The following is a 26,902-nucleotide window of genomic DNA, read 5'->3' on the forward strand; positions in this document are numbered from 1 at the left end:
TTTCTGCATTGTGTTTAATATTCTAGATGATCGATCATGAATAAGTAATGCTGCATATAAAAGCCATTGTGAAATTTGATGGGAGATTGTGATGGGGGCGATTACAAATTCTCTTTGGGGAGGTACCTCAGAAAGCGCTGGTTGGATAGAGGGTAATTTCATGCTAATGTATTTAAATTATGCCCATATGTATATAGAGATTAGTTGTTATTTTCTAAGTTATTCAATCAATATAATAACCAAACATAAGGACTGTCAGTGGTTTAACAACATTGACGTATCATTTCAAAGAATATATATTTTTAAATATTTGACATTCAAATTGAATACCTGAAGTCCCACCAAAATATCTGGATTCTATTGATTCTCTGTCTCTAATTAAACATTTCTTTATGTGTTATAGTACAGTCAGTATTAAATGGATTATTATTATTATTTTTTTTTTAAAGAGTAGATTATGGTACTCCATTATGCAGCTGTTACATTTCATCTGGACTGGATGATTGATGTAAATATTGAAGACTATTTAATGGTTCTCATATCCAGTTCATGTTCAGCTAAAGAGGTAGACAACTTCTAATGTGGACTAGAGTAACGTGGACTAGAGTAACGTGGACTAGAGTAACGTGGGCTAGAGTAACGTGGACTAGAGTAACGTGGGCTAGAGTAACGTGGACTAGAGTAACGTGGGCTAGAGTAACGTGGGCTAGAGTAACGTGGGCTAGAGTAACGTGGACTAGAGTAACGTGGGCTAGAGTAACGTGGGCTAGAGTAACGTGGGCTAGAGTAACGTGGACTAGAGTAACGTGGGCTAGAGTAACGTGGGCTAGAGTAACGTGGGCTAGAGTAACGTGGGCTAGAGTAACGTGGACTAGAGTAACGTGGACTAGAGTAACGTGGACTAGAACTGGCAGCCAGGTCTTCCTGTACTAGACTGGGCTGTAGCTAGAAACCAGAATATTCAGAAGGCTTAAGCTGAGCCATGGTGGAAAGAGAGATGGAGGACTAGAGATAATGGATAAGGAAATAATGTTGTTTTCTCCTGTCTAAATAATATGTTGTTTTCTCCTGTCTAAATAGTGTGTTGTTTCTACACCTGCATCTGCACTGTGCTTCTACACCTGCATTGCTTGCTGTTTGGGGAAGAAAAAAAAAATGTATGAAGTGTATGCATTCATTACTGTAAGTCGCTCTGGATAAGAGCGTCTGCTAAATGACTAAAATGTAATGTAATGTTTGGGGTTATAGGCTGGGTTTCTGTACAGCACTTTGAGATATCAGCTGATGTAAGAAGGGCTTTATAAATAAAATTGATTTGATTTTGTTTTTTCCTGTCTAAATAGTGTGTTGTTTTCACCTGTCTGAAGAGGCATGTTTTGATGTTTCAGAAGTCCAGATGTTTTTAGCAGGAGAAAAAACAGGCTTCTTTAACTCACGCTGTCTTATCTAGATAGATAAATAAATAAAACAACTTGGTTTTATTTAATCTCAAGAACATAATCAATAGTTAAATGGGCATTCTTTTTTGGGGGTCAAGATACTAATATATTTTATTTGACAGAAGAAGAAAAGCGGTACAGACAGATTTGCTAAGTGTTTATAACTGAAAGGTTTCCACATGTAATTTTAAAGATTTGAAAAACAAATAAAAAAATAGCTATTACCTTTTAATATGTTGTCTGTCTCCCATTCCTTGTTTGACTCTTTGAGTTATTAACAGCTCCATTCCTTGTTTGACTCTTTATTTGAGTTATTAACAGCTCCATTCCTTGTTTGACTCTTTATTTGAGTTATTAACAGCTCCATTCCTTGTTTGACTCTTTATTTGAGTTATTAACAGCTCCATTCCTTGTTTGACTCTTTATTTGAGTTATTAACAGCTCCATTCCTTGCTTGACTCTTTATTTGAGTTATTAACAGCTCCATTCCTTGTTTGACTCTTTATTTGAGTTATTAACAGCTCCTTGACAGTTAGAGACCACTGGTTTCCATTCATTCTGTTGGCCTATAGTTTAGCCATGGTAAGCTAGGTCTCTCTGGGATAGGGGACGTTTAACCGTTATCGCAGCTAGTCTGAAGCCCTTATGCTAATCCCTTGGCTTTCACTTCTCTTTTAAACCCCAAATCCCTCTGTTCCCCTTTCCCCAGAGAAGTGTTTGTGTGTTAGAGAGGGGGAAATGGGGGGGGGGGGGGTCTTTGGATTGTCCCAGCAATAGAGTTGTGAGGGTCTACTGGTCCCCCCCCCCCTTCTGAGATCCCCATTGCCATGGTAACACCAAATCTGAGAGGTGAAACCTTAGTTGGGCCCCTGCAAACCACAGGAGGGTGTGTGTGTGTGTGTGTGAGAGCAGGGGGGTTGAATAGCTCATAAAAGGGGTCTCTAGAGCTAACATGACTCAGACAGAGTACTCACTCACTTAATGTAGAGACTAGAGGGCCATAGACCAGGCTCTATCACCTAATGAGAGGCCGGCACTGGAGCAGGCTAATACACAGAGAGGAGGCTGGAGGCCGGCACTGGAGCAGGCTAATACACAGAGAGGAGAGAGGCTGGAGACAGACACTGGAGCAGTATAATACACAGAGAGGAGGCTGGAGACAGACACTGGAGCAGGCTAATACACAGAGAGGAGGCTGGAGGCCGGCACTGGAGCAGGCTAATACACAGAGAGGAGGCTGGAGACAGACACTGGAGCAGTATAATACACAGAGAGGAGGCTGGAGACAGACACTGGATCATTCTAATACACAGAGAGGAGGCTGGAGACAGACACTGGAGCAGTATAATACACAGAGAGGAGGCTGGAGACAGACACTGGAGCAGTATAATACACAGAGAGGAGAGAGGCTGGAGACAGACACTGGAGCATTCTAATACACAGAGAGGAGAGAGGCTGGAGACAGACACTGGAGCATTCTAATACACAGAGAGGAGGCTGGAGACAGACACTGGAGCAGAATAGTACAGAGGAGAGAGGCTGGAGACAGACAGTGGAGCAGTATAATACAGACGAGAGAGGCTGGAGACAGACAGTGGAGCAGTATAATACAGAGGAGAGAGGCTGGAGACAGACAGTGGAGCAGTATAATACAGACGAGAGAGGCTGGAGACAGACACTGGAGCAGGCTGATACAGAGGAGAGAGGCTGGAGACAGACACTGGAGCATTCTAATACACAGAGAGGAGAGAGGCTGGAGACAGACACTGGAGCAGAATAATACAGAGGAGAGAGGCTGGAGACAGACACTGGAGCAGTATAATACAGAGGAGAGAGGCTGGAGACAGACACTGGAGCAGTATAATACAGAGGAGAGAGGCTGGAGACAGACACTGGAGCAGTATAATACACAGAGAGGAGAGAGGCTGGAGACAGACACTGGAGCAGAATAGTACAGAGGAGAGAGGCTGGAGACAGACAGTGGAGCAGTATAATACAGACAAGAGAGGATGGAGACAGACAGTGGAGCAGTATAATACAGAGGAGAGAGGCTGGAGACAGACAGTGGAGCAGTATAATACAGACGAGAGAGTCTGGAGACAGACACTGGAGCAGTATAGTACAGAGGAGAGAGGCTGGAGACAGACACTGGAGCAGTATAATACACAGAGAGGAGAGAGGCTGGAGACAGACACTGGAGCAGAATAGTACAGAGGAGAGAGGCTGGAGACAGACAGTGGAGCAGTATAATACAGAGGAGAGAGGCTGGAGACAGACACTGGAGCAGTATAGTACAGAGGAGAGAGGCTGGAGACAGACACTGGAGCAGGCTGATACAGAGGAGAGAGGCTGGAGACAGACACTGGAGCAGTATAATACAGAGGAGAGAGGCTGGAGACAGACACTGGAGCAGTATAATACAGAGGAGAGAGGCTGGAGACAGACACTGGAGCAGTATAATACAGAGGAGAGAGGCTGGAGACAGACACTGGAGCAGTATAATACAGAGGAGAGAGGCTGGAGACAGACACTGGAGCAGTATAATACAGAGGAGAGAGTCTGGAGACAGACACTGGAGCAGTATAATACAGAGGAGAGAGGCTGGAGACAGACACTGGAGCAGTATAATACAGAGGAGAGAGGCTGGAGACAGACACTGGAGCAGTATAATACAGAGGAGAGAGGCTGGAGACAGACACTGGAGCAGGCTAATACACAGAGAGGAGAGAGGCTGGAGACAGACACTGGAGCAGTATAATACAGAGGAGAGAGTCTGGAGACAGACACTGGAGCAGTATAATACAGAGGAGAGAGTCTTACACGTATGGCTGCTTTTCAAATAGGCATTCTAGTTTCTTCACTATGCTAAAATGCACTTGACTCTGATTTACTGTGTCCATGTTTTTGATAGTATCTTTGATGGGGAAAGACACTATATGAAAGTACCACCCTTCTCTCTTCATGGGCTTGCAGTGACAGTGTTAACCATGTGTTTTCCCAGCAAGCTTGATGTGATGGCCACGTGCACAAGTACAAGTACAGTGAAATGCCTTTCCAGTGAAGAGTGTGTGTGTATGTGCGTGTGCGTGCGTAGGGGGCTCGGCAGTGAAAGGCAGGGGTTCGTCAATTTTACAGGGCACAAGGGAATTAGAGAGCAGAGGAGGAGTCGCAGAGAGGGGGAGAGGGGCAGAAGGGGATGTTGTAACCAGGGGGGAGGAGGAGGAAGGGGTGAGGGGGGGGCTGAGGGGGGGGGGGGTGAGGGGCCTGTGTGTCCTTTGTTGTGTAAATGTCACTAGCGGTTGTTTGTGGACTCTGGTTGGCTGGTTTGAATTGTAAGTTGCATGGAGCACTGATGAATTGTGCTGGCAGACTTTGAACTGCCACTGGGGGATTGTGAGAAGGAAACCACGGAGATAATATTCCAGAACCATTAGTGTATGTTAACTGTAGAGCACCATCACTACAAGCCTGTCTGATTCCCACTGCACTAGATAATAACACACTGCACTAGATAATAACACACTGCACTAGATAATAACGCACTGCACTAGATAATAACACACTGCACTAGATAATAACACACTGCACTAGATAATAACACACTGCACTAGATAATAACACACTGCACTAGATAATAACACACTGCACTAGATGATAACACACTGCACTAGATAACACACTGCACTAGATAATAACACACTGCACTAGATAATAATGCACTGCACTAGATAATAACACACTGCACTAGATAATAACACACTGCACTAGATAATAACACACTGCACTAGATAATAACACACTGCACTAGATAATAACACACTGCACTAGATAATAACACACTGCACTAGATAATAACACACTGCACTAGATAATAACACACTGCACTAGATAATAACACACTTCACTAGATAATAACACACTGCACTAGATAATAACACACTGCACTAGATAATAACACACTGCACTAGATAATAACACACTGCACTAGATAATAACACACTGCACTAGATAATAACACACTGCACTAGATAATAACACACTGCACTAGATAATAACACACTGCACTAGATAATAACACACTGCACTAGATAATAACACACTGCACTAGATAATAACACACTGCACTAGATAATAACACACTGCACTAGATAATAACACACTGCACTAGATAATAACACACTGCACTAGATAATAACACAATGCACTAGATAATAACACACTGCACTAGATAATAACACACTGCACTAGATAATAACACACTGCACTAGATAATAACACACTGCACTAGATAATAACACACTGCACTAGATAATAACACACTGCACTAGATAATAACACACTGCACTAGATAATAACACACTGCACTAGATAATAACACACTGCACTAGATAATAACACACTGCACTAGATAATAACACACTGCACTAGATAATAACACACTGCACTAGATAATAACACACTGCACTAGATAATAACACACTGCACTAGATAATAACACACTGCACTATATAATAACACACTGCACTAGATAATAACACACTGCACTAGATAATAACACACTGCACTAGATAATAACACACTTCACTAGATAATAACACACTGCACTAGATAATAACACACTGCACTAGATAATAACACACTGCACTAGATAATAACACACTGCACTAGATAATAACACACTGCACTAGATAATACACACTGCACTAGATAAACACACTGCACTAGATAATAACACACTGCACTAGATAATAACACACTGCACTAGATAATAACACACTGCACTAGATAATAACACACTGCACTAGATAATAACACACTGCACTAGATAATAACACACTGCACTAGATAATACACACTGCACTAGATAATAACACACTGCACTAGATAATAACACACTGCACTAGATAATAACACACTGCACTAGATAATAACACACTGCCCTAGATAATAACACACTGCACTAGATAATAACACACTGCACTAGATAATAACACACTTCACTAGATAATAACACACTGCACTAGATAATAACACACTGCACTAGATAATAACACACTGCACAGATTATAAACACACTGCACTAGATAATAACACACTGCACTAGATAATAAACCAAACTGCAACTAGATATAACACACTGCACTAGATAATAAACACACTGCACTAGATAATAACACACTGCACTAGATAATAACACACTGCACTAGATAACACACTGCACAGATATAACACACGCACTAGATCATAACACACTGCACTAACTAATCACAACACACTGCACTAACTAATCATAACACACTGCACTAACTAATCACAACACACTGCACTAACTAATCACAACACACTGCACTAACTAATCACAACACACTGCACTAACTAATAACACACTGCACCTAGATAATAACACACTGCACAGATAATAACACACTGCAACTAGATAATAACACAACTGAACTAGATAATAACACACTGCACTAGATAATAACACTGCACTAGATAATAACACACTGCACTAGATAATAACACACACTGCACTAGATAATAACACACTGCACTAGATAATAACAAACTGCACTAGATAATAACACACTGCACTAGATAATAACACACTGCACTAGATAATAAACACACTGCACTAGATATAACACACTGCACTAGATAATAACACACTGCACAGATTATAACACACTGCACTATATAATAACACACTGCACTAGATATACACACTGCACTATATAATAACACATGCACTAAATCATAACACACTGCACTAACTAATAACACACTGCACTAACTAATCACAACACACTGCACTAGATAATAACACACTGCACTAGATAATAACACACTGCACTAGATAATAACACACTTCACTAGATAATAACACACTGCACTAGATAATAACACACTGCACTAGATAATAACACACTGCACAGATTATAACACACTGCACTAGATAATAACACACTGCACTAGATAATAACACACTGCACTATATAATAACACACTGCACTAGATAATAACACACTGCACTAGATAATAACACACTGCACTAGATAATAACACACTGCACTAGATAATAACACACTGCACTGATAATAACTATGAAATGGAACTGTGAAATTGAAACTCAAGATAAAAATGATATCACTTTTTTTTTGGAAGTGAATTAATTGATATAAATGTTTTACTTGTTAGTGAGTGACAGATAACTAGGGAGACAGGACTGGGATTTAGTGCGAATTATACTATTCAATCACCCCCATCTGCTACCTAAGGGCAAGAGAGATATTTCAGGAACCCGTTCCAAGAATCCTGTTCCGGGTTTTAACACGTTGCCCGGTCACTTCAACGGGAACGCGGTAGAGTCTCGGTCCGGACAGTTAGGCATTCTCCCTTCACTGCTAAACGGGAAAAGGATATTATTGATTTGTTAGTATACTTCATGACATGGAAAACCTGAAGGAATAACCCGAAGGAATATTATTCAGGTGAATAGATGTTGACATTTTATTAGAAGTTGACCCTGGAAAGAACGGACTAACGTAAGTATTTATTTTCTTTGTTGGACTAGCATTTGATGGAAAAATCGATGAGGTATATTTTACAAGTGTTCTTGTGTGTTCTTCGATGGTCAACATAGTTAATTTTTTTCTCGCTTGGCACAGCGTCCGTTTCTGAGTAAAGTGAGCATGTTGCCGTTGACAATGATACAGTTGCAGTATTGTTTTCACGAGATGAGCTCGGGCAAGAAGGCTGCAGCCGGAGGAGCCAAGGAACTTGCTGACCAATGCACCTGCCCTTATCTCTGAGTTAAGCTACGGTGGCTACCGCATAAAACTATGTTACATTTACATTACATTTTAGTCATTTAGCAGACACTCTTATCCAGAGTGACTTACAGTAGTGAATGCATACATTTCATAATTTTTGTAAAATAATTTTTTCTGTGCTGGCCCCCCGTGGGAATCGAACCCACAACCCTGGCGTTGCAAACACCATGCTCTACCAACTGAGCTACAGGGAATGCCTATGTCAGTCTATGTTTTGAATGGGCTCACTGCCCAATGTTTTTCTTACATGCCTACAGAGGTTTTATAGTTTTGTCGTTTATAAGAGACATTGCATAAGGCTATTTATTCAAACTAAAGCTTTAAGTTTTTGATTAGGCAAATGTTATTATATATTTATTTATAAATACACATATTAGGTTGTTTATTAAGTGAGCTTTGAAAGTATATGTTTCAAGTGACATGAAAATCATGAATTCATCTGCAAGATTGATTCAAACCAAAGTTGTGAGTGTTTTATGCATTTGACAATAATTTGGGATTTCCTCTTAATTTTCCTTTTGCGACACCGATTTGCTCCAGAATTGCATTTGATGGTGAATAACAAAGGCTCCCCTAAAGAAAGACACAGGGTAACCCCCCTCTGAATCCTTGGGGATTTTCGGAGAGAGAGTGTGGGTGAGGTACAGAGGGGCATTTGATAAATGACATCCCACGGACAAAGCCCTAAAGGTGCACCCTCTCACCCTCTCACCCAACCCCCTCACCCGCATTGTGCTGGTTAACCGCAATCACCACAAGGCAAGTCTTTGTTCGGGCCGACGGGTAGGTATAGCTCGGATGTAAACCGATACAGGCGTGTTCGCCCGCCTCTGGTGGTTCTAGAGTCAGTTACTTATTTGTTTCTGAGTTAAAAAAAAAGAGCCATAAAGTTGGAGCCTTTGTAGTTATTAATCACATGAGTCGCACGAGGAGTCATAAAGATAAATAAATATGCCTATTTAAAATAACAGGACCAAGCGCTCAGTACCCCAGCCTCCCCACCCGTATCCCTCCTCTACCAGGCACCACATCCAGGGATCAGATCGCTCAGTACCCCAGCCTCCCCACCCGTATCCCTCCTCTACCAGGCACCACATCCAGGGATCAGATCGCTCAGTACCCCAGCCTCCCCACCCGTATCCCTCCTCTACCAGGCACCACATCCAGGGATCAGATCGCTCAGTACCCCAGCCTCCCCACCCGTATCCCTCCTCTACCAGGCACCACATCCAGGGATCAGATCGCTCAGTACCCCAGCCTCCCCACCCGTATCCCTCCTCTACCAGGCACCACATCCAGGGATCAGATCGCTCAGTACCCCAGCCTCCCCACCCGTATCCCTCCTCTACCAGGCACCACATCCAGGGATCAGATCGCTCAGTACCCCAGCCTCCCCACCCGTATCCCTCCTCTACCAGGCACCAATCCAGGGATCAGATCGCTCAGTACCCCAGCCTCCCCACCCGTATCCCTCCTCTACCAGGCACCAATCTAGGGATCAGATCGCTCAGTACCCCAGCCTCCCCACCCGTATCCCTCCTCTACCAGGCACCAATCCAGGGATCAGATCGCTCAGTACCCCAGCCTCCCCACCCGTATCCCTCCTCTACCAGGCACCACATCCAGGGATCAGATCGCTCAGTACCCCAGCCTCCCCACCCGTATCCCTCCTCTACCAGGCACCACATCCAGGGATCAGATCGCTCAGTACCCCAGCCTCCCCACCCGTATCCCTCCTCTACCAGGCACCAATCCAGGGATCAGATCGCTCAGTACCCCAGCCTCCCCACCCGTATCCCTCCTCTACCAGGCACCACATCCAGGGATCAGATCGCTCAGTACCCCAGCCTCCCCACCCGTATCCCTCCTCTACCAGGCACCACATCCAGGGATCAGATCGCTCAGTACCCCAGCCTCCCCACCCGTATCCCTCCTCTACCAGGCACCAATCCAGGGATCAGATCGCTCAGTACCCCAGCCTCCCCACCCGTATCCCTCCTCTACCAGGCACCACATCCAGGGATCAGATCGCTCAGTACCCCACCCTCCCCACCCGTATCTCTCCTCTACCAGGCACCAATCCAGGGATCAGATCGCTCAGTACCCCAGCCTCCCCACCCGTATCCCTCCTCTACCAGGCACCACATCCAGGGATCAGATCGCTCAGTACCCCAGCCTCCCCACCCGTATCCCTCCTCTACCAGGCACCAATCCAGGGATCAGATCGCTCAGTACCCCAGCCTCCCCACCCGTATTCCTCCTCTACCAGGCACCACATCCAGAGATCAGATCACTCAGTACCCCAGCCTCCCCACCCGTATCCCTCCTCTACCAGGCACCACATCCAGGGATCAGATCGCTCAGTACCCCAGCCTCCCCACCCGTATCCCTCCTCTACCAGGCACCAATCCAGGGATCAGATCGCTCAGTACCCCAGCCTCCCCACCCGTATCCCTCCTCTACCAGGCACCACATCCAGGGATCAGATCGCTCAGTACCCCAGCCTCCCCACCCGTATCCCTCCTCTACCAGGCACGGCAGCTCCACTACAGGGATCAGGTGTCCAAGCCATGGGTGCCAGTCCGGTTATGGTTCAGTCAACTTGTCCTGTTCATGCATGGTTCCTCCTCTGACACAGTGACGATAATGACCTGTACTATATTGACAACACCTGTGTTTGTTATAGGAGGTCTTTGTGATGGGTGTGTTGTTTTCCTTGGACATTGAGGTAGACATTGTTGAATGGGGTGGCAGGTAGCCTAGTGGTTAGAGAGTTGGACTAGTAACCGAAAGGTTGCTAAATCAAATCTCAGAGCTGACAAGGTAAACATCTGTCGTTCTGCCCCTGAACAAGATAGTTAACCCACTGTTCCATCATTGTAAATAACAATTTGTTCTTAACTGACTTGCCTAGTTTAAATAAAGGTTAAAATAAAAAAGATTTTCCCTAACATCTATTGGACACTTGTTGTGACAGGATGATGGACAGTGTGTCTGGGTGGTTCAGTAGGGTTGGAGTGGAAACTATCCTCTTTGTTAGCACAGTGAGTCCTAATGAATAATTTAACTATTTCTCTCAGAGGACTAGAGGAGTAGAGGATTGGAGGAGGCAGATATTGTGTTGAAGTGAACCGATCTCTTTGTGGGTCCACTTCTGTAGTGTGTGTCAGTCAAGACACATAATAATGGTTGTATGTGTGAGAAATGGAGATTTAGAAAGAGAGACAGAACGTGTGAGAGAGGACAGGAGTATGAGGTGGTATACACTCTAAAAAGAAAAAAGGTTCCTGAGGTATCCTTTAGGGGTTCTTCAAATTGAAACTGTGGGGGAACCTCTATAAGTTCTTTGAAGAACCCTTTAAAAGGATAGATCCTCAAACAAACTTTTGGGGTAAATTTTTGAACTACCCTGTTATTATTAATAATAACAACAATAACACACTATTTTAGTTCTCAGTGTTTATTATGATTTTAGTGGCAAAGAAGATAAAAAAAATCTCAATATGAGGTAAACTCCCAGCAGAACCCCAAGTCCAGTGGATATATCTGTCCTGTTAATGTTAATGTGTTGATGTGCTCCGTATCCTCTGTCCTGTTAATGTTAATGTGTTGATGTGCTCCGTATCCTCTGTCCTGTTGATGTTAATGTGTTGATGTGCTCCGTATCCTCTGTCCTGTTAATGTTAATGTGTTGATGTGCTCCGTATCCTCTGTCCTGTTGATGTTAATGTGTTGATGTGCTCCGTATCCTCTGTCCTGTTAATGTTAATGTGTTGATGTGCTCCGTATCCTCTGTCCTGTTAATGTTAATGTGTTGATGTGCTCCGTATCCTCTGGTGTTAATGTGTTGATGTGCTCCGTATCCTCTGTCCTGTTGATGTTAATGTGTTGATGTGCTCCGCATCCTCTGTCCTGTTGATGTTAATGTGTTGATGTGCTCCGTATCCTCTGTCCTGTTGATGTTAATGTGTTGATGTGCTCCGCATCCTCTGTCCTGTTGATGTTAATGTGTTGATGTGCTCCGCATCCTCTGTCCTGTTAATGTTAATGTGTTGATGTGCTCCGTATCCTCTGTCCTGTTAATGTTAATGTGTTGATGTGCTCCGTATCCTCTGTCCTGTTGATGTTAATGTGTTGATGTGCTCCGTATCCTCTGTCCTGTTAATGTTAATGTGTTGATGTGCTCCGTATCCTCTGTCCTGTTAATGTTAATGTGTTGATGTGCTCCGTATCCTCTGTCCTGTTGATGTTAATGTGTTGATGTGCTCCGCATCCTCTGTCCTGTTAATGTGTTGATGTGCTCCGTATCCTCTGTCCTGTTGATGTTAATGTGTTGATGTGCTCCGTATCCTCTGTCCTGTTAATGTGTTGATGTGCTCCGTATCCTCTGTCCTGTTAATGTTAATGTGTTGATGTGCTCCGCATCCTCTGGTGTTAATGTGTTGATGTGCTCCGCATCCTCTGGTGTTAATGTGTTGATGTGCTCCGTATCCTCTGTCCTGTTGATCTTAATGTGTTGATGTGCTCCGTATCCTCTGTCCTGTTAATGTTAATGTGTTGATGTGCTCCGTATCCTCTGTCCTGTTAATGTTAATGTGTTGATGTGCTCCGTATCCTCTGTCCTGTTAATGTGTTGATGTGCTCCGCATCCTCTGTCCTGTTAATGTGTTGATGTGCTCCGCATCCTCTGTCCTGTTAATGTGTTGATGTGCTCCGTATCCTCTGTCCTGTTAATGTTAATGTGTTGATGTGCTCCGTATCCTCTGTCCTGTTAATGTTAATGTGTTGATGTGCTCCGTATCCTCTGGTGTTAATGTGTTGATGTGCTCCGCATCCTCTGTCCTGTTGATCTTAATGTGTTGATGTGCTCCGCATCCTCTGTCCTGTTGATGTTAATGTGTTGATGTGCTCCGTATCCATAACCAGGATGATTTAGCAGTACATGGTGATAGAACAGGTTTCCTGTTTTATTCATCAGAGGTGAAGGTAGGGTGAAGGTAGGGTGAAGATAGGGTGAAGGTAGGGTGAAGGTAGGATGAAGGTAGGGTGAAGGTAGGGTGAAGGTAGAGTGAAGGTAAGGGTGAAGATAGAATGAAGGTAGAGTGAAGGTAGGGTGAAGGTAGGGTGAAGGTAGGGTGAATCCAACACATATTAAAAGATAGAGGGTATCATTATAAAACAATACCAATATAGATCATAACAAGGGACAAACCTTAAACTGAGGAGATCTTTTACATTTTGTTCAGTTAAGTGGCTGCACCTGCTGTCCTTTCAAATCCAAATCCAAATGTTTCAGTTGGGCAGTTAGGTTCCTGCAAGAACCCCCACCAACTAAGGAGGTTCCTCGATGAACCCCAACTCCTATGGGGTTCTGGGAATGACATTTTGGGGGCCATTTTCAGTGCCAAGAACCCGAAGGTTCTTCAGAGTACTTTCAGGATCTTAGAAGAACCCTTGTTCAAACCCCTAATTTTTGTGTGTGTGAGTTCTCTGTGTCTCTGCCTAGTGCCCACTCTCTCTCTTTCTAAAGACTGCCCAGTCATCTCATACAAGGCACTCTTTTCATCTCTCTGACCTTATTTGGGATGTTTAAAAAAAATACTAGCACAGAGATAAAGATCAATGTTCAATGATGGAACTGTTGAGACAGCTGAATTCAGACAGTCTATGACTGTTTTTGCTCTGGTTGTATTTTGTTTAAAAGTTGTGTGTGTGTTGCTGGACTACAGAGACAACTTTCACATGGAATAAGGATGAAACTAATCAAGCCAAAATCTGTGGTCCTTCATCTGTGATTGGTCAACAGTAGGGATTCTTCAATAACGTCTTTGTTGTCATTCAACAAGAGATGACTCATATTCATGGAGAAATACTGCACCAAACATCTCAGTTAGATGAAAAATTGCGTGACTAAGATCTCCTCTGCAAAAACAGCAAAATGTATAACAGATTTCGTAGTTATTTTAGATTAATTCAGACTATTTTGAGGAAGATACTGGCTACGGCGTTTCAAAATGGACAAACAGTACTATTGCCACTTTTTTCTTGTTTTTCAAGCAAAGGTCTTTTAAGGGAGTATGCCGAGCACACTTGTTTGGTTCGCCTAGCTGAGTTTGGCAAAAGCATGCTGACGCCTTTACCCCCTCTCTCTCTCTCTCTACTGTCTTCCCGGTCTCCACCCTCTCACTGTTGACTACCTCAATGCTCTGCATCACTACCTGGTAGAAACAGTCAGGGAAGATGTCTCAGTTGGAGGGAGAAGGATCAGTGCGTGAGAAGTGTAACAGGTGTGGTTAAAGGATAAAGTTCAAGCCACTTCCCCTTAACAAGTCATTTCATTTTTTTTAACCTTTATTTAACTAGGCAAGTCAGTTAAGAACAAATTCTTATTTACAGTGACGGCCTACCCCGGCCAAACCCAGACGACACTGGGCCAATTGTGCGCCGCCCTATGGGACTTCCAATCATGGCCAAATGTGATGCAGCCTGGATTCAAACCAGGTACTGCAATAGACCACTGCGCCACTCGGGAGTCCCCCCCCCAACTAAACCACCTGGTATCTGATAACAGGAGAGCAGTGGAGGCTGGTGGGGGGAGCTATAGGTGGACGGGCTCATTGTAATGCCTGGAATGGAATTAATGTGGTTTCAAACACACATAAAACAATTTATTTAAAAAAATGATGAGCTCTCGACAGTTGGTATTCCCAAGCAGTCTCCTGTCCCAGTACTCGCCACAAGCTTATTTTTTTGACCCCGTTTTGTCCCCAAATTAGGTCCCTTGGCTCACCTCTGCAACTCCTCAATGGGCTTGGGAGAGGGCGAAGGTCGAATCATGCGTCCCCCCCAAAATATGACCCTCCTGGCCGTCCTCGGAAACATGACCCACCCGGCCGACTACTTCTTATCACACCGGCTGTAGGGGCACCTCAACACTGCAGTGCTTTGCTTTTGACTGCTGCGCCACCCAGGACACACTCATTCCAGCCATTACAATGAGCCTGCTCTCCTATAGCTCCTCCCACCAGCCTCCACTGCTGGAGAGGTTCCCAGTCCTAAACCACCTGGTAACTGATAACAGGAATGGATAGCAAACCCAGAGGTTCAGACTAAGCCAGGCTTACTCAGTGGTACTTCAGCTGATAGGAGGAACATGGAGAGCATTAGGTCAGGAGGGCTAGAGGAGGGTCTGGGGTGTGTTGCAGAGAAAAGGCAGGGTGAGGACACTGGCCGGGCCAGCCATGATGAAACTCTGTTCTGCTCTGTCCTGTTTGCAGCGGCCCTGCAGGTCTTTAGAGAAGACTGACTTCTCTCTGGGCTGGCTGTAAATAATAGGTGACTTGACCTCCATCTTCAAACTCCAAATGATACATGTGTCTGAATTACTTCAACTCTTAGCCTGAGAATTGCCCTATGCTCGATTGAGGATAAGTGAGGGTGTGTGCGTGCGTGGGTTTATCAAATCAAATTTATTTATAAAGCCCTTCTTACATCAGCTGATATCTCAAAGTGCTGTACAGAAACCCAGCCTAAAACCCCAAACAGCAAGCAATGCAGGTGTAGAAGCACGGTGGCTAGGAAAAACTCCCTAGAAAGGCCAGAATCTAGGAAGAAACCTAGAGAGGAACCAGGCTATGAGGGGTGGCCAGTCCTCTTCTGGCTGTGCCGGGTGGAGATAATAACAGAACATGGCCAAGATGTTCAAATGTTCATAGATGACCAGCAGGGTCAGATAATAATAATCACAGTGGATGTCGAGGGTGCAACAGGTCAGCACCTCAGGAGTAAATGTCCGTTGGCTTTTTCATAGCCAATCATCCAGAGTATCTCTACTGCTCCTGCTGTCTCTAGAGAGTTGAAAACAGCAGGTCTGGGACAGGATGCACGTCCGGTGAACAGGTCAGGGTTCCATAGCCGCAGGCAGAACAGTTGAAACTGGAGCAGCAGCACGGCCAGGTGGACTGGGGACAGCAAGGAGTCATCAGGCCTGGTAGTCCTGAGGCAGGGTCCTAGGGCTCAGGTCCTCCGAGAGAGAGAAAGAAAGAATTAGAGAGAACATACTTAAATTCACACAGGACACTGGATAAGACAAGAGAAATACTCCAGATATAACAGACTGACCCTAGCCCCCCGACACATAAACTACTGCAGCATAAATACTGGAGGCTGAGACGGGAGGGGTCAGGAGACCCTGTGGCCCCGTCCGACGATACCCCCGGACAGGGCCAAACAGGCAGGATATAACCCCAACCACTTTGCCAAAGCACAGCCCCCACACCACTAGAGGGATATCTTGTGTGTTTGTGTGTGATAAATAGTGTCTCCTTGCCTGTTATAGTAGTGTAGTAGTCTAATAAATAATGGGGTGTGTGAGTGTGTGTGTAGTAGGAATGGGGTATGTGTGTGTAGTAGGAATGGGGTGTGTGAGTGTGTGTGTAGTAGGAATGGGGTGTGTGTGTAGTAGGAATGGGGTGTGTGAGTGTGTGTGTGTAGTAGGAATGGGGTGTGTGTGTGTGTGTAGTAGGAATGGGGTGTGTGTGTAGTAGGAATGGGGTGTGTGAGTGTGTGTGTAGTAGGAATGGGGTGTGTGAGTGTGTGTAGTAGGAATGGGGTGTGTGAGTGTGTGTGTAGTAGGAATGGGGTGTGTGAGTGTGTGTGTAGTAGGAATGGGGTGTGTGAGTGTGTGTGTGTAGTAGGAATGGGGTGTGTGAGTGTGTGTGTGTGTAGTAGGAATGGGGTGTGTGAGTGTGTGTGTAGTAGGAATGGGGTGTGTGAGTGTGTGTGTAGTAGAAACGGGGTGTGTGAGTGTGTGTGTAGTAGGAATTGGGTGTGTGAGTGTGTGTGTAGTAGGAATGGGGTGTGTGGGGTGTGTGTAGTAGGAATGGGGTGTGTGAGTGTGTGTGTAGTAGGAATGGGGTGTGTGAGTGTGTGTGTGTGTAGTAGGAATGGGGTGTGTGAGTGTGTGTGTGTAGTAGGAATGGGGTGTGTGAGTGTGTGTGTAGTAGGAATGGGGTGTGTGAGTAGTAGGAATTGGGTGTGTGAGTGTGTGTGTAGTAGGAATGGGGTGTGTGAGTGTGTGTAGTAGGAATGGGGTGTGTGTGTGTGTGTGTAGTAGGAATGGGGTGTGTGAGTGTGTGTGTAGTAGGAATGGGGTGTGTGAGTGTGTGTGTAGTAGGATTGGTGTGTGTGTGTGTGTGTGTGTAGTAGGAATGGGGTGTGGGAGTGTGTGTAGTAGGAATGGGGTGTGTGAGTGTGTGTGTGGTAGGAATGGGGTGTGTGAGTGTGTGTGTAGTAGGAATGGGGTGTGTGTAGTAGGAATGGGGTGTGTGAGTGGGTGTGTGTAGTAGGAATGAGGTGTGTGAGTGTGTGTGTAGTAGGAATGGGGTGTGTGTGTGGGTGTGTGTAGTAGGAATGAGGTGTGTGTGTAGTAGAAACGGGGTGTGTGAGTGTGTGTGTAGTAGGAATGAGGTGTGTGTAGTAGGAATGAGGTGTGTGTGTAGTAGGAATGGGGTGTGTGAGTGTGTGTGTAGTAGGAATGGGGTGTGTGAGGTGTGTGTAGTAGGAATGGGGTGTGTGAGTGTGTGTGTAGTAGGAATGGGGTGTGTGAGTGTGAGTGTGTGGTAGGAATGGGGTGTGTGAGTGTGTGTGTAGTAGGAATGGGGTGTGTGGGGTGTGTGTAGTAGGAATGGGGTGTGTGGGGTGTGTGTAGTAGGAATGGGGTGTGTGAGTGTGTGTGTGTAGTAGGAATGAGGTGTGTGAGGGTGTGTGTAGTAGGAATGGGGTGTGTGAGTGTGTGTGTAGTAGGAATGGGGTGTGTGAGTGTGTGTGTAGTAGGAATGGGGTGTGTGAGTGTGTGTAGTAGGAATGGGGTGTGTGAGTGTGTGTAGTAGGAATGGGGTGTGTGAGTGTGTGTGTAGTAGGAATGGGGTGTGTGAGTGTGTGTGTAGTAGGAATGGGGTGTGTGAGTGTGTGTGTAGTAGAAATGGGGTGTGTGAGGTGTGTGTAGTAGGAATGGGGTGTGTGAGTGTGTGTGTGTGTAGTAGGAATGGGGTGTGTGTGTAGTAGGAATGGGGTGTGTGAGTGTGTGTGTAGTAGGAATGGGGTGTGTGAGTGTGTGTGTAGTAGGAATGGGGTGTGTGAGTGTGTGTGTAGTAGGAATGGGGTGTGTGAGTGTGTGTGTAGTAGGATTGGTGTGTGTGTGTGTGTGTGTGTGTGTGTGTAGTAGGAATGGGGTGTGGGAGTGTGTGTAGTAGGAATGGGGTGTGTGTGTGTGTGTGTGTAGTAGGAATGGGGTGTGTGAGTGTGTGTGTGTAGTAGGAATGGGGTGTGTGTGTGTGTGTGTGTGTGTGTGTGTGTGTAGTAGGAATGGGGTGTGTGAGTGTGTGTAGTAGGAACGGGGTGTGTGAGTGTGTGTGTAGTAGGAATGGGGTGTGTGAGTGTGTGTGTGTAGTAGGAATGGGGTGTGTGTGTGTGTGTGTGTGTGTGTGTGTAGTAGGAATGGGGTGTGTGAGTGTGTGTGTAGTAGGAATGGGGTGTGTGTGTGTGTGTAGTAGGAATGGGGTGTGTGAGTGTGTGTAGTAGGAATGGGGTGTGTGAGTGTGTGTGTAGTAGGAATGGGGTGTGTGAGTGTGTGTGTAGTAGGAATGGGGTGTGTGAGTGTGTGTGTAGTAGGAATGGGGTGTGTGAGTGTGTGTGTAGTAGGAATGGGGTGTGTGAGTGTGTGTGTAGTAGGAATGGGGTGTGTGTGTGTGTGTGTGTGTGTGTGTAGTAGGAATGGGGTGTGGGAGTGTGTGTAGTAGGAATGGGGTGTGTGTGTGTGTGTGTAGTAGAAATGGGGTGTGTGAGTGTGTGTGTGTGGTAGGAATGGGGTGTGTGAGTGTGTGTGTAGTAGGAATGGGGTTTGTGAGTGTGTGTGTGTGGTAGGAATGGGGTGTGTGTGTGTGTAGTAGGAATGGGGTTTGTGAGTGTGTGTGTGTGGTAGGAATGGGGTGTGTGAGTGTGTGTGTAGTAGGAATGGGGTGTGTGAGTGTGTGTAGTAGGAATGGGGTGTGTGAGTGTGTGTGTAGTAGAAATGGGGTGTGTGAGTGTGTGTGTAGTAGAAACGGGGTGTGTGAGTGTGTGTGTAGTAGAAACGGGGTGTGTGTGTGTGTGTGTAGTAGGAATGGGGTGTGTGGGGTGTGTGTAGTAGGAATGGGGTGTGTGGGGTGTGTGTAGTAGGAATGGGGTGTGTGTGTAGTAGGAATGGGGTGTGTGAGTGTGTGTGTAGTAGGAATGGGGTGTGTGAGACAGATGCTCTCTTTGTGTGTAATTTTGATATGATGGCCAATCTAATTCAGACACACACACACATATGAGGAGGCTGAATTGAGTGCTGGCAAAGCCGATCGATCACCTTTTGACTCATTGACTTATCTCAAAAACCACAGCTGGTGTTTCAGTTTGGGATGAAAGCAGAAGCACTGTGTGTGTGTGTGTGTGTGTGTGTGTGTGTGTGTGTGTGTGTGTGTGTGTGTGTGTGTGTGTGTGTGTGTGTGTGTGTGTGAAAAAAAGGGGAGATAGTGTGAGAGGAAGAGAGGGGAGAGAAAGAGAGGAAGAGAGAGAGAGGGAAGAGAGTGAGAGAGTGAGAGAGGAAGAGAGTGAGAGGGGGAGAGAGGGGGAGAGAGTGAGAGAGGAAGAGATTGAGAGTGGAAGAGAGTGATAGAGAGGGGAGAGAGGGGAGAGGAAGAGAGGGGAGAGAGTGAGAGAGGGGAGAGAGTGTCAGAGGAAGAGAGGGAGAGAGGGGAGAGAGTGTCAGAGGAAGAGAGGGAGAGAGGGAAGAGAGGAAGAGATTGAGAGTATAAGAGAGTGAGAGTGCGGAGAGAGGGCGAGAGCAAGAGAGGGGAGAGAGAGAGAGGGGAGAGAGTGGGAGAGGGGAGAGAGTGGGAGAGGGGAGAGAGTGATAGAGGATGAAATGAAAACAGAGTAGAAAAACCTCTCTAGTCTAGAAAAAACAATAGGTGAGAGAAACAGATGGAATCTCATTGTAGAACTGTGGTGTGTAAAGCTAATGACCATCCCTTAAACCCCACCCTCCACCAACCTCCCATCCCTACACCTCCACCCTCCACCAACCTCCCATCCCTACACCTCCACCCTCCACCAACCTCCCATCCCTACACCTCCACCCTCCACCAACCTCCCATCCCTACACCTCCACCCTCCACCAACCTCCCATCCCTAAACCTCCACCCCCCTCCAGTCTCCAAACTCCCATACGTAAACCTCTACCCTCCTCCAAACTCCCATCCCTAAACCACCCTCCTCCAATCGCCCATTCCAACACCTCCACCCTCATCCAACCTCTCATCCCTAAACCTCCACCCTCCTCCAATCTCCCGTCCCTAATCCTCCACCAACCTCCTATACCTAAGCATCCACCCTCCACCAACCTCCCATCCCTACACCTCCACCCTCCACCAACCTCCCATCCCTACACCTCCACCCTCCACCATCCTCCCATCCCAACACCTCCACCCTCCTCCAACCTCCCATCCCTAAACCTCCTCCAACCTCCCATACCTAAACCTCCACCTACCTCCCATCCCTACACCTCCACCCTCCACCATCCTCCCATCCCTACACCTCCACCCTCCTCCAAACTCCCATCCCTAAACCTCCACCCTCCTCCAATCTCCCATCCCTAAACCTCCACCCTCCTTCAACCTCCCATCCCTAATCCCCCTTCTCCTCCAGCCTCCTCCACCCTCCCATCCCTAAATCTCCACCCTCCTCCAACTTCCCATCCTATAACCTCCACCCTTCTCCAATCACCCATCCCTAAACCTAAACAAACCCCCAATCCCTAAGCATCCACCCTCCACCAACCTCCCATCCCTACACCTCCACCCTCCACCAACCTCCCATCCCTACACCTCCACCCTCCACCATCCTCCCATCCCTACATCTCCACCCTCCACCAACCTCCCATCCCTACACCTCCACCCTCCACCAACCTCCCATCCCTACACCTCCACCCTCCTCCAATCTCCCATCCCTACACCTCCACCCTCCTCCAACCTCCATCCCTCCTCCTCCACCCCTCTCTCCCCATACCTCCTCCTCTCACCCCTCTCTCCCCATCCCTCCTCCTCCCACCCCTCTCTCCCCATACCTCCTCCTCCCACCCCTCTCTCCCCATACCTCCTCCTCCCACCCCTCTCTCCCCATCCCTCCTCCTCCCACCCCTCTCTCCCCCATCCCTCCTCCTCCCACCCCTCTCTCCCCATACCTCCTCCTCCCACCCCTCTCTCCCCATCCCTCCTCCTCCCACCCCTCTCTCCCCATACCTTCTCCTCCCACCCCTCTCTCCCCATCCCTCCTCCTCCCACTCCTCTCTCCCCCATCCCTCCCTCTCTCACCCCTCTCTCCCCATTCCTCCTCATCCCACCCCTCTCTCCCCATCCCTCCTCCTCCCACCCCTCTCTCCCCCATCCCTCCCTCTCCCACCCCTCTCTCCCCATACCTCCTCCTCCCACCCCTCTCTCCCCATCCCTCCTCCTCCCACTCCTCTCTCCCCCATCCCTCCCTCTCTCACCCCTCTCTTCCCCCATCTCTCCTCCTCCCATCCCTATCTCCCCATCCCTCCAACCTCCCACCCCTCTCTCCCCCCACCCTGTCTCCAGGCCCTGTTGTCCTGTGGTCCCGGGTGTATGAGTCAGTCTGCCTCAGTGCCTCCTGCTATTAGTCATTTGGTTTGTGTCATTAACGGAGGAACCGACAACACACACACACACACACACACACACACAAACACACACACACACACACACACACACACACACACACACACACACACACACACACACACACACACACACACACACACACACACACACAGACACACACACACACACACACACACTTCACTTATCTCATTACCCATGAGGCTTTGCATTTGAGCCCTTATAGAACACTTCCTTATTACCCATGAGTGTGCAGGTGAGGTCTCTTGAGTTGGATCACCTTGAGGATAACTTCATCCCCTGTGACACAGCCTTCAGAATGAGGGAATATCTACTCTGCATGACACAGCCTTCAGAATGAGGGAATATCTACTCTGCATGACACAGCCTTCAGAATGAGGGAATATCTACTCTGCATGACACAGCCTTCAGAATGAGGGAATATCTACTCTGTATGACACAGCCTTCAGAATGAGGGAATATCTACTCTGCATGACACAGCCTTCAGAATGAGGGAATATCTACTCTGCATAACACAGCCTTCAGAATGAGGGAATATCTACTCTGCATGACACAGCCTTCAGAATGAGGGAATATCTACTCTGCATGACACAGCCTTCAGAATGAGGGAATATCTACTCTGCATAACACAGCCTTCAGAATGAGGGAATATCTACTCTGCATGACACAGCCTTCAGAATGAGGGAATATCTACTCTGCATGACACAGCCTTCAGAATGAGGGAATATCTACTCTGCATAACACAGCCTTCAGAATGAGGGAATATCTACTCTGCATGACACAGCCTTCAGAATGAGGGAATATCTACTCTGCATGACACAGCCTTCAGAATGAGGGAATATCTACTCTGCATGACACAGCCTTCAGAATGAGGGGATATCTACTCTGCATAACACAGCCTTCAGAATGAGGGAATATCTACTCTGCATGACACAGCCTTCAGAGAGGACAACTAAATCAAGTTTATTTGTCACGTGCACCGAATACAACAGGTGTAGACCTCACAGTGAAATGCTTACTTACAGGCCCTAACCAACAGTGCAATTTTTAAGTAAAAAATAGGTATTAGGTGAACAATAGATAAGTAAAGAAATAAAATCAACAGTAGAAAGACTGTTACATTTATTAATGAGGGCATATTTTCACACGACTCCATTGGACAGGAATGAGCAGATTGTGTTCCCCTGAGCTAGTGGGTGGCTTGGGTTACAGAGAGGAGAGGCATGTACACATCACCACAGCATGACAACACACTCCTGCCCATTAATACCATTCCCCCTGGGCCAAACCACCGTGGATCTCAGCAACGACATTCTCTGTCTAGTTACAGGCGGAATGCTAAGTCTATGTGGCAGACGGAATACTAAGTCTAGAACTTCCTATATGAGATCTGACAATGCTATTTGTCTTTATGGAAGAGAGGAGAGAGAGCTAGGCAGCATTTCACTATTTCATCTATGTGCTTGTATAAATGTAATGTATTTTTCACATTTGATCAGTGTTTGGATGTCATAGTTCTACGGTCTACAAGGATAGATATTATGGGTTTGTAGGAGCTATATTAGATACATGTAAATGAACCCTTGCAGCGAAAGACCACGTGTGTTTTTTTTAATTCTGACATTAGCCAAGCCTAGCTTTATTGTAAAGCTATGGACGGTAGTGTGAATAGACGAATAGCAAAAAAAAAGAAAAAAATGTCTTCCACCATAAAACTACCATATCAGAATAAAGGTGCAGAGGTAAACCTCTGAGTAATTTGTAACTTCCAGTCACCGTCCTGTCATGTCTCTGTCTACTGGCTGCCTGTCACAGTGGAGAGCTTACTCAGGGCAGTGACCTCTCACCTCCAACCCCAGCTCAGGCCTCATCTCCTGCTACTTGTCAGTCCCCTCTCACCTCCAACCCCAGTCCAGACCAGCTCCCGTTCTGTCAGTCTCCTCTCACCTACAACCCCAGTCCAGACCAGCTCCCGTTCTGTCAGTCTCCTCTCACCTCCAACCCCAGTCCAGACCAGCTCCCGTTCTGTCAGTCTCCTCACCTCCAACCCCAGTCCAGACCAGCTCCCGTTCTGTCAGTCTCCTCTCACCTCCAACCCCAGTCCAGACCAGCTCCCGTTCTGTCAGTCTCCTCTCACCTCCAACCCCAGTCCAGACCAGCTCCCGTTCTGTCAGTCTCCTCTCACCTCCAACCCCAGTCCAGACCAGCTCCCGTTCTGTCAGTCTCCTCTCACCTCCAACCCCAGTCCAGACCAGCTCCCGTTCTGTCAGTCTCCTCACCTCCAACCCCAGTCCAGACCAGCTCCCGTTCTGTCAGTCTCCTCACCTCCAACCCCAGTCCAGACCAGCTCCCGTTCTGTCAGTCTCCTCTCACCTCCAACCCCAGTCCAGACCAGCTCCCGTTCTGTCAGTCTCCTCTCACCTCCAACCCCAGTCCAGACCAGCTCCCGTTCTGTCAGTCTCCTCTCACCTCCAACCCCAGTCCAGACCAGCTCCCGTTCTGTCAGTCTCCTCACCTCCAACCCCAGTCCAGACCAGCTCCCGTTCTATCCACCCCTACTCTACCACTCTGTTTGCTCCCCTTAACCATCAGTCTCTTCCTTCCTTCCTTCCTTCCTTCCTTCCTTCCTTCCTTCCTTCCTTCCTTCCTTCCTCTCTTCTCATCATTCATCTCCTCTCCCCCTCTTTGTTTTCCCACATGTTCCTGGTCCGTCTCCCTGTGATTTACAGCCTCTGTCTACAGAGTTCAGGGGCAGCACCTGACAGGCTGGGGTGTCTGGTGTCAGCTGACCTGAGGGGAGAATTCAGGAGCAGCTCCTCTGTATAGACCAGAGTTCAGGAGCAGCTCCTCTGTATAGACCAGAGTTCAGGAGCAGCTCCTCTGTATAGACCAGAGTTCAGGAGCAGCTCCTCTGTATAGACCAGAGTTCAGGAGCAGCTCCTCTGTATAGACCAGAGTTCAGGAGCAGCTCCTCTGTATAGACCAGAGTTCAGGAGCAGCTCCTCTGTATAGACCAGAGTTCAGGAGCAGCTCCTCTGTATAGACCAGAGTTCAGGAGCAGCTCCTCTGTATAGACCAGAGTTCAGGAGCAGCTCCTCTGTATAGACCAGAGTTCAGGAGCAGCTCCTCTGTATAGACCAGAGTTCAGGAGCAGCTCCTCTGTATAGACCAGAGTTCAGGAGCAGCTCCTCTGTATAGACCAGAGTTCAGGAGCAGCTCCTCTGTATAGACCAGAGTTCAGGAGCAGCTCCTTTGTATAGACCAGAGTTCAGGAGCAGCTCCTGTGTATAGACCAGAGTTCAGGGGTTATAGTTCACACTTTAGGCTCTTTGAGGTGAAAGTGGTATTTTATTGTAGGGCTGTCATGTCTGATGCCCCCTATTCCACACAAAGTCAATGATTCAGGAGCTACACGAGTTTAATCAGTCCATCACATTTTATAAAGCCATTTTTTTTTTTACATTGTCACAAAGTTTTTTACAGATACCCAGCCTAAAGCCCCAAAAAGAAAGCAATGCAGAGGCAGAAGCACAGTGGCTATGAAAAGCTCCCTAGAAGGCAGGAACCCTAGTGAGGAACCAGGAACAACAAAATCTTAAGCTTATGGTGAACTGTATTGTGTCCAGTCTCACGCTTTTCTCCTCCTTCACAGGTCTCCCATCCCTCCCACCGCCATGAGTTCCTGGGTTGTGAACAGGAAAGGAGGGCCGCAGTACTGCCACCACTTCCTCACAGACAACAGCATCTTTCATGGTGAGTGTCACACACACACACACACACACACACACACACACACACACACACACACATAAGCAAGCACACAGTTCTCTATTTCTCTATGTCTACAGATATCTTCATTTGACCAGTTTGTCACAGCAGGAAAATAATCTTACAATAACAGGAAATGTGTATTATTATGTGCATCATGGGCCAGATCAAATTTCAACATCTTTTCATCATCCATGGACGTTGGTGTTGGACGGTGCACACTGGGACATCACGTCTGCGTTCCCCTGCTCAGACATTTCAAGCATTAACCAAGGTCATGGACTGACACCTGTCATCAGGCACCAGACTGCTATAACATATGATGTGGTTAGCTTATACAGAAAATACACTATATATACAAAAGTATGTGGACACCCCTTCAAATTAGTGGGTTCAGCTATTTCATCCACACCCATTGCTGACAGGTGTATAAAATCGAGCATACACCCATGCAATCTCCATAGACAAAACATTGGCAGTAAAATGGCCTTACTGAAGAGCTCAGTGACTTTCAACGTGGCACTGTCATAGGATGCCACCTTTCCAAAAAGTCAGTTCGTCAAATGTCTGCCCTGCTAGAGCTGCTTCGGTCAACTGTAAGTGCTGTTATTGTGAAGTGGAAACATCGAGGAGCAACAATGGCTCAGCCACAAAGTGGTAGACCACACAAGCTCACAGAACGTTACCGCCGAGTCTTGAAGTGCGTAGTGTGTAAAGATTGTCTGTCCTCGGTTGCAACACTCACTACCGAGTTCCAAACTGTCTCTGGAAGCAACGTCAGCACAAGAACTGTTCGTCTGGAGCTTCATGAAATGAGTTTCCATGGCCGAGCAGCCACACACAAGACAAGATCACCATGCTCAATGCCAAGCGTCGGCTGGAGTGGTGTAAAGCTCGCCGCCATTGGACACTAGAGCAGTGGAAACGCATACACGTGAGTGATGAATCACGCTTCACAATCTGGCAGTCCGACGGATGAATCTGGGTTTGGCGGATGCCAGGAGAACACTACCTGCCCAAATGCATAGTGCCAACTGTAAAGTTTGGTGGAGGAGGAATAATGGTCTGGGGCTATTTTTCATGGTTCGGGCCCTTTAGTTCCAGTGAAGGGAAATCTTAA

General features: G+C 46.8%; 2 protein-coding genes across 2 annotated transcripts in view; both read left to right on the top strand.

Moving 5' to 3' along the window:
• The first annotated feature begins 7,749 nt into the window (after positions 1-7,749).
• plch1 (phospholipase C, eta 1) overlaps positions 7,750-26,902 on the top strand; it is a 138,231-nt gene continuing 119,078 nt past the window's right edge. The window contains exons 1-2 of the mRNA XM_029774038.1: positions 7,750-7,984; positions 25,667-25,767. Coding sequence (XP_029629898.1) covers positions 25,689-25,767 — 79 coding nt within the window. The 5' untranslated portion in view covers positions 7,750-7,984; positions 25,667-25,688. The remainder of the gene's footprint in view (positions 7,985-25,666; positions 25,768-26,902) is intronic.
• LOC115206860 (extensin-2-like) lies at positions 8,177-24,599 on the top strand. Its single transcript, XM_029774037.1, has 4 exons — positions 8,177-8,231; positions 9,295-9,737; positions 9,821-10,846; positions 23,787-24,599. Exons 1-4 carry the CDS (start codon positions 8,177-8,179, stop codon positions 24,597-24,599), a joined length of 2,337 nt encoding a protein of 778 aa, XP_029629897.1.

The sequence above is a fragment of the Salmo trutta genome, chromosome 13 (genome assembly GCF_901001165.1).
Source record: "Salmo trutta chromosome 13, fSalTru1.1, whole genome shotgun sequence".
Lineage (NCBI taxonomy): Eukaryota > Metazoa > Chordata > Actinopteri > Salmoniformes > Salmonidae > Salmo > Salmo trutta.

Coding starts and splice junctions, on each gene's coding strand:
- LOC115206860 (XM_029774037.1), top strand. CDS start 8,177: ATGAGCTCGGGCAAGAAGGCTGCAGCCGGAGGAGCCAAGGAACTTGCT. Junction 9,738..9,820: donor GTACCCCAGCCTCCCCACCC/GTATCCCTCCTC, acceptor CTCCTCTACCAG/GCACCAATCCAGGGATCAGA. Junction 10,847..23,786: donor ATCAGGTGTCCAAGCCATGG/GTGCCAGTCCGG, acceptor TGTAACTTCCAG/TCACCGTCCTGTCATGTCTC.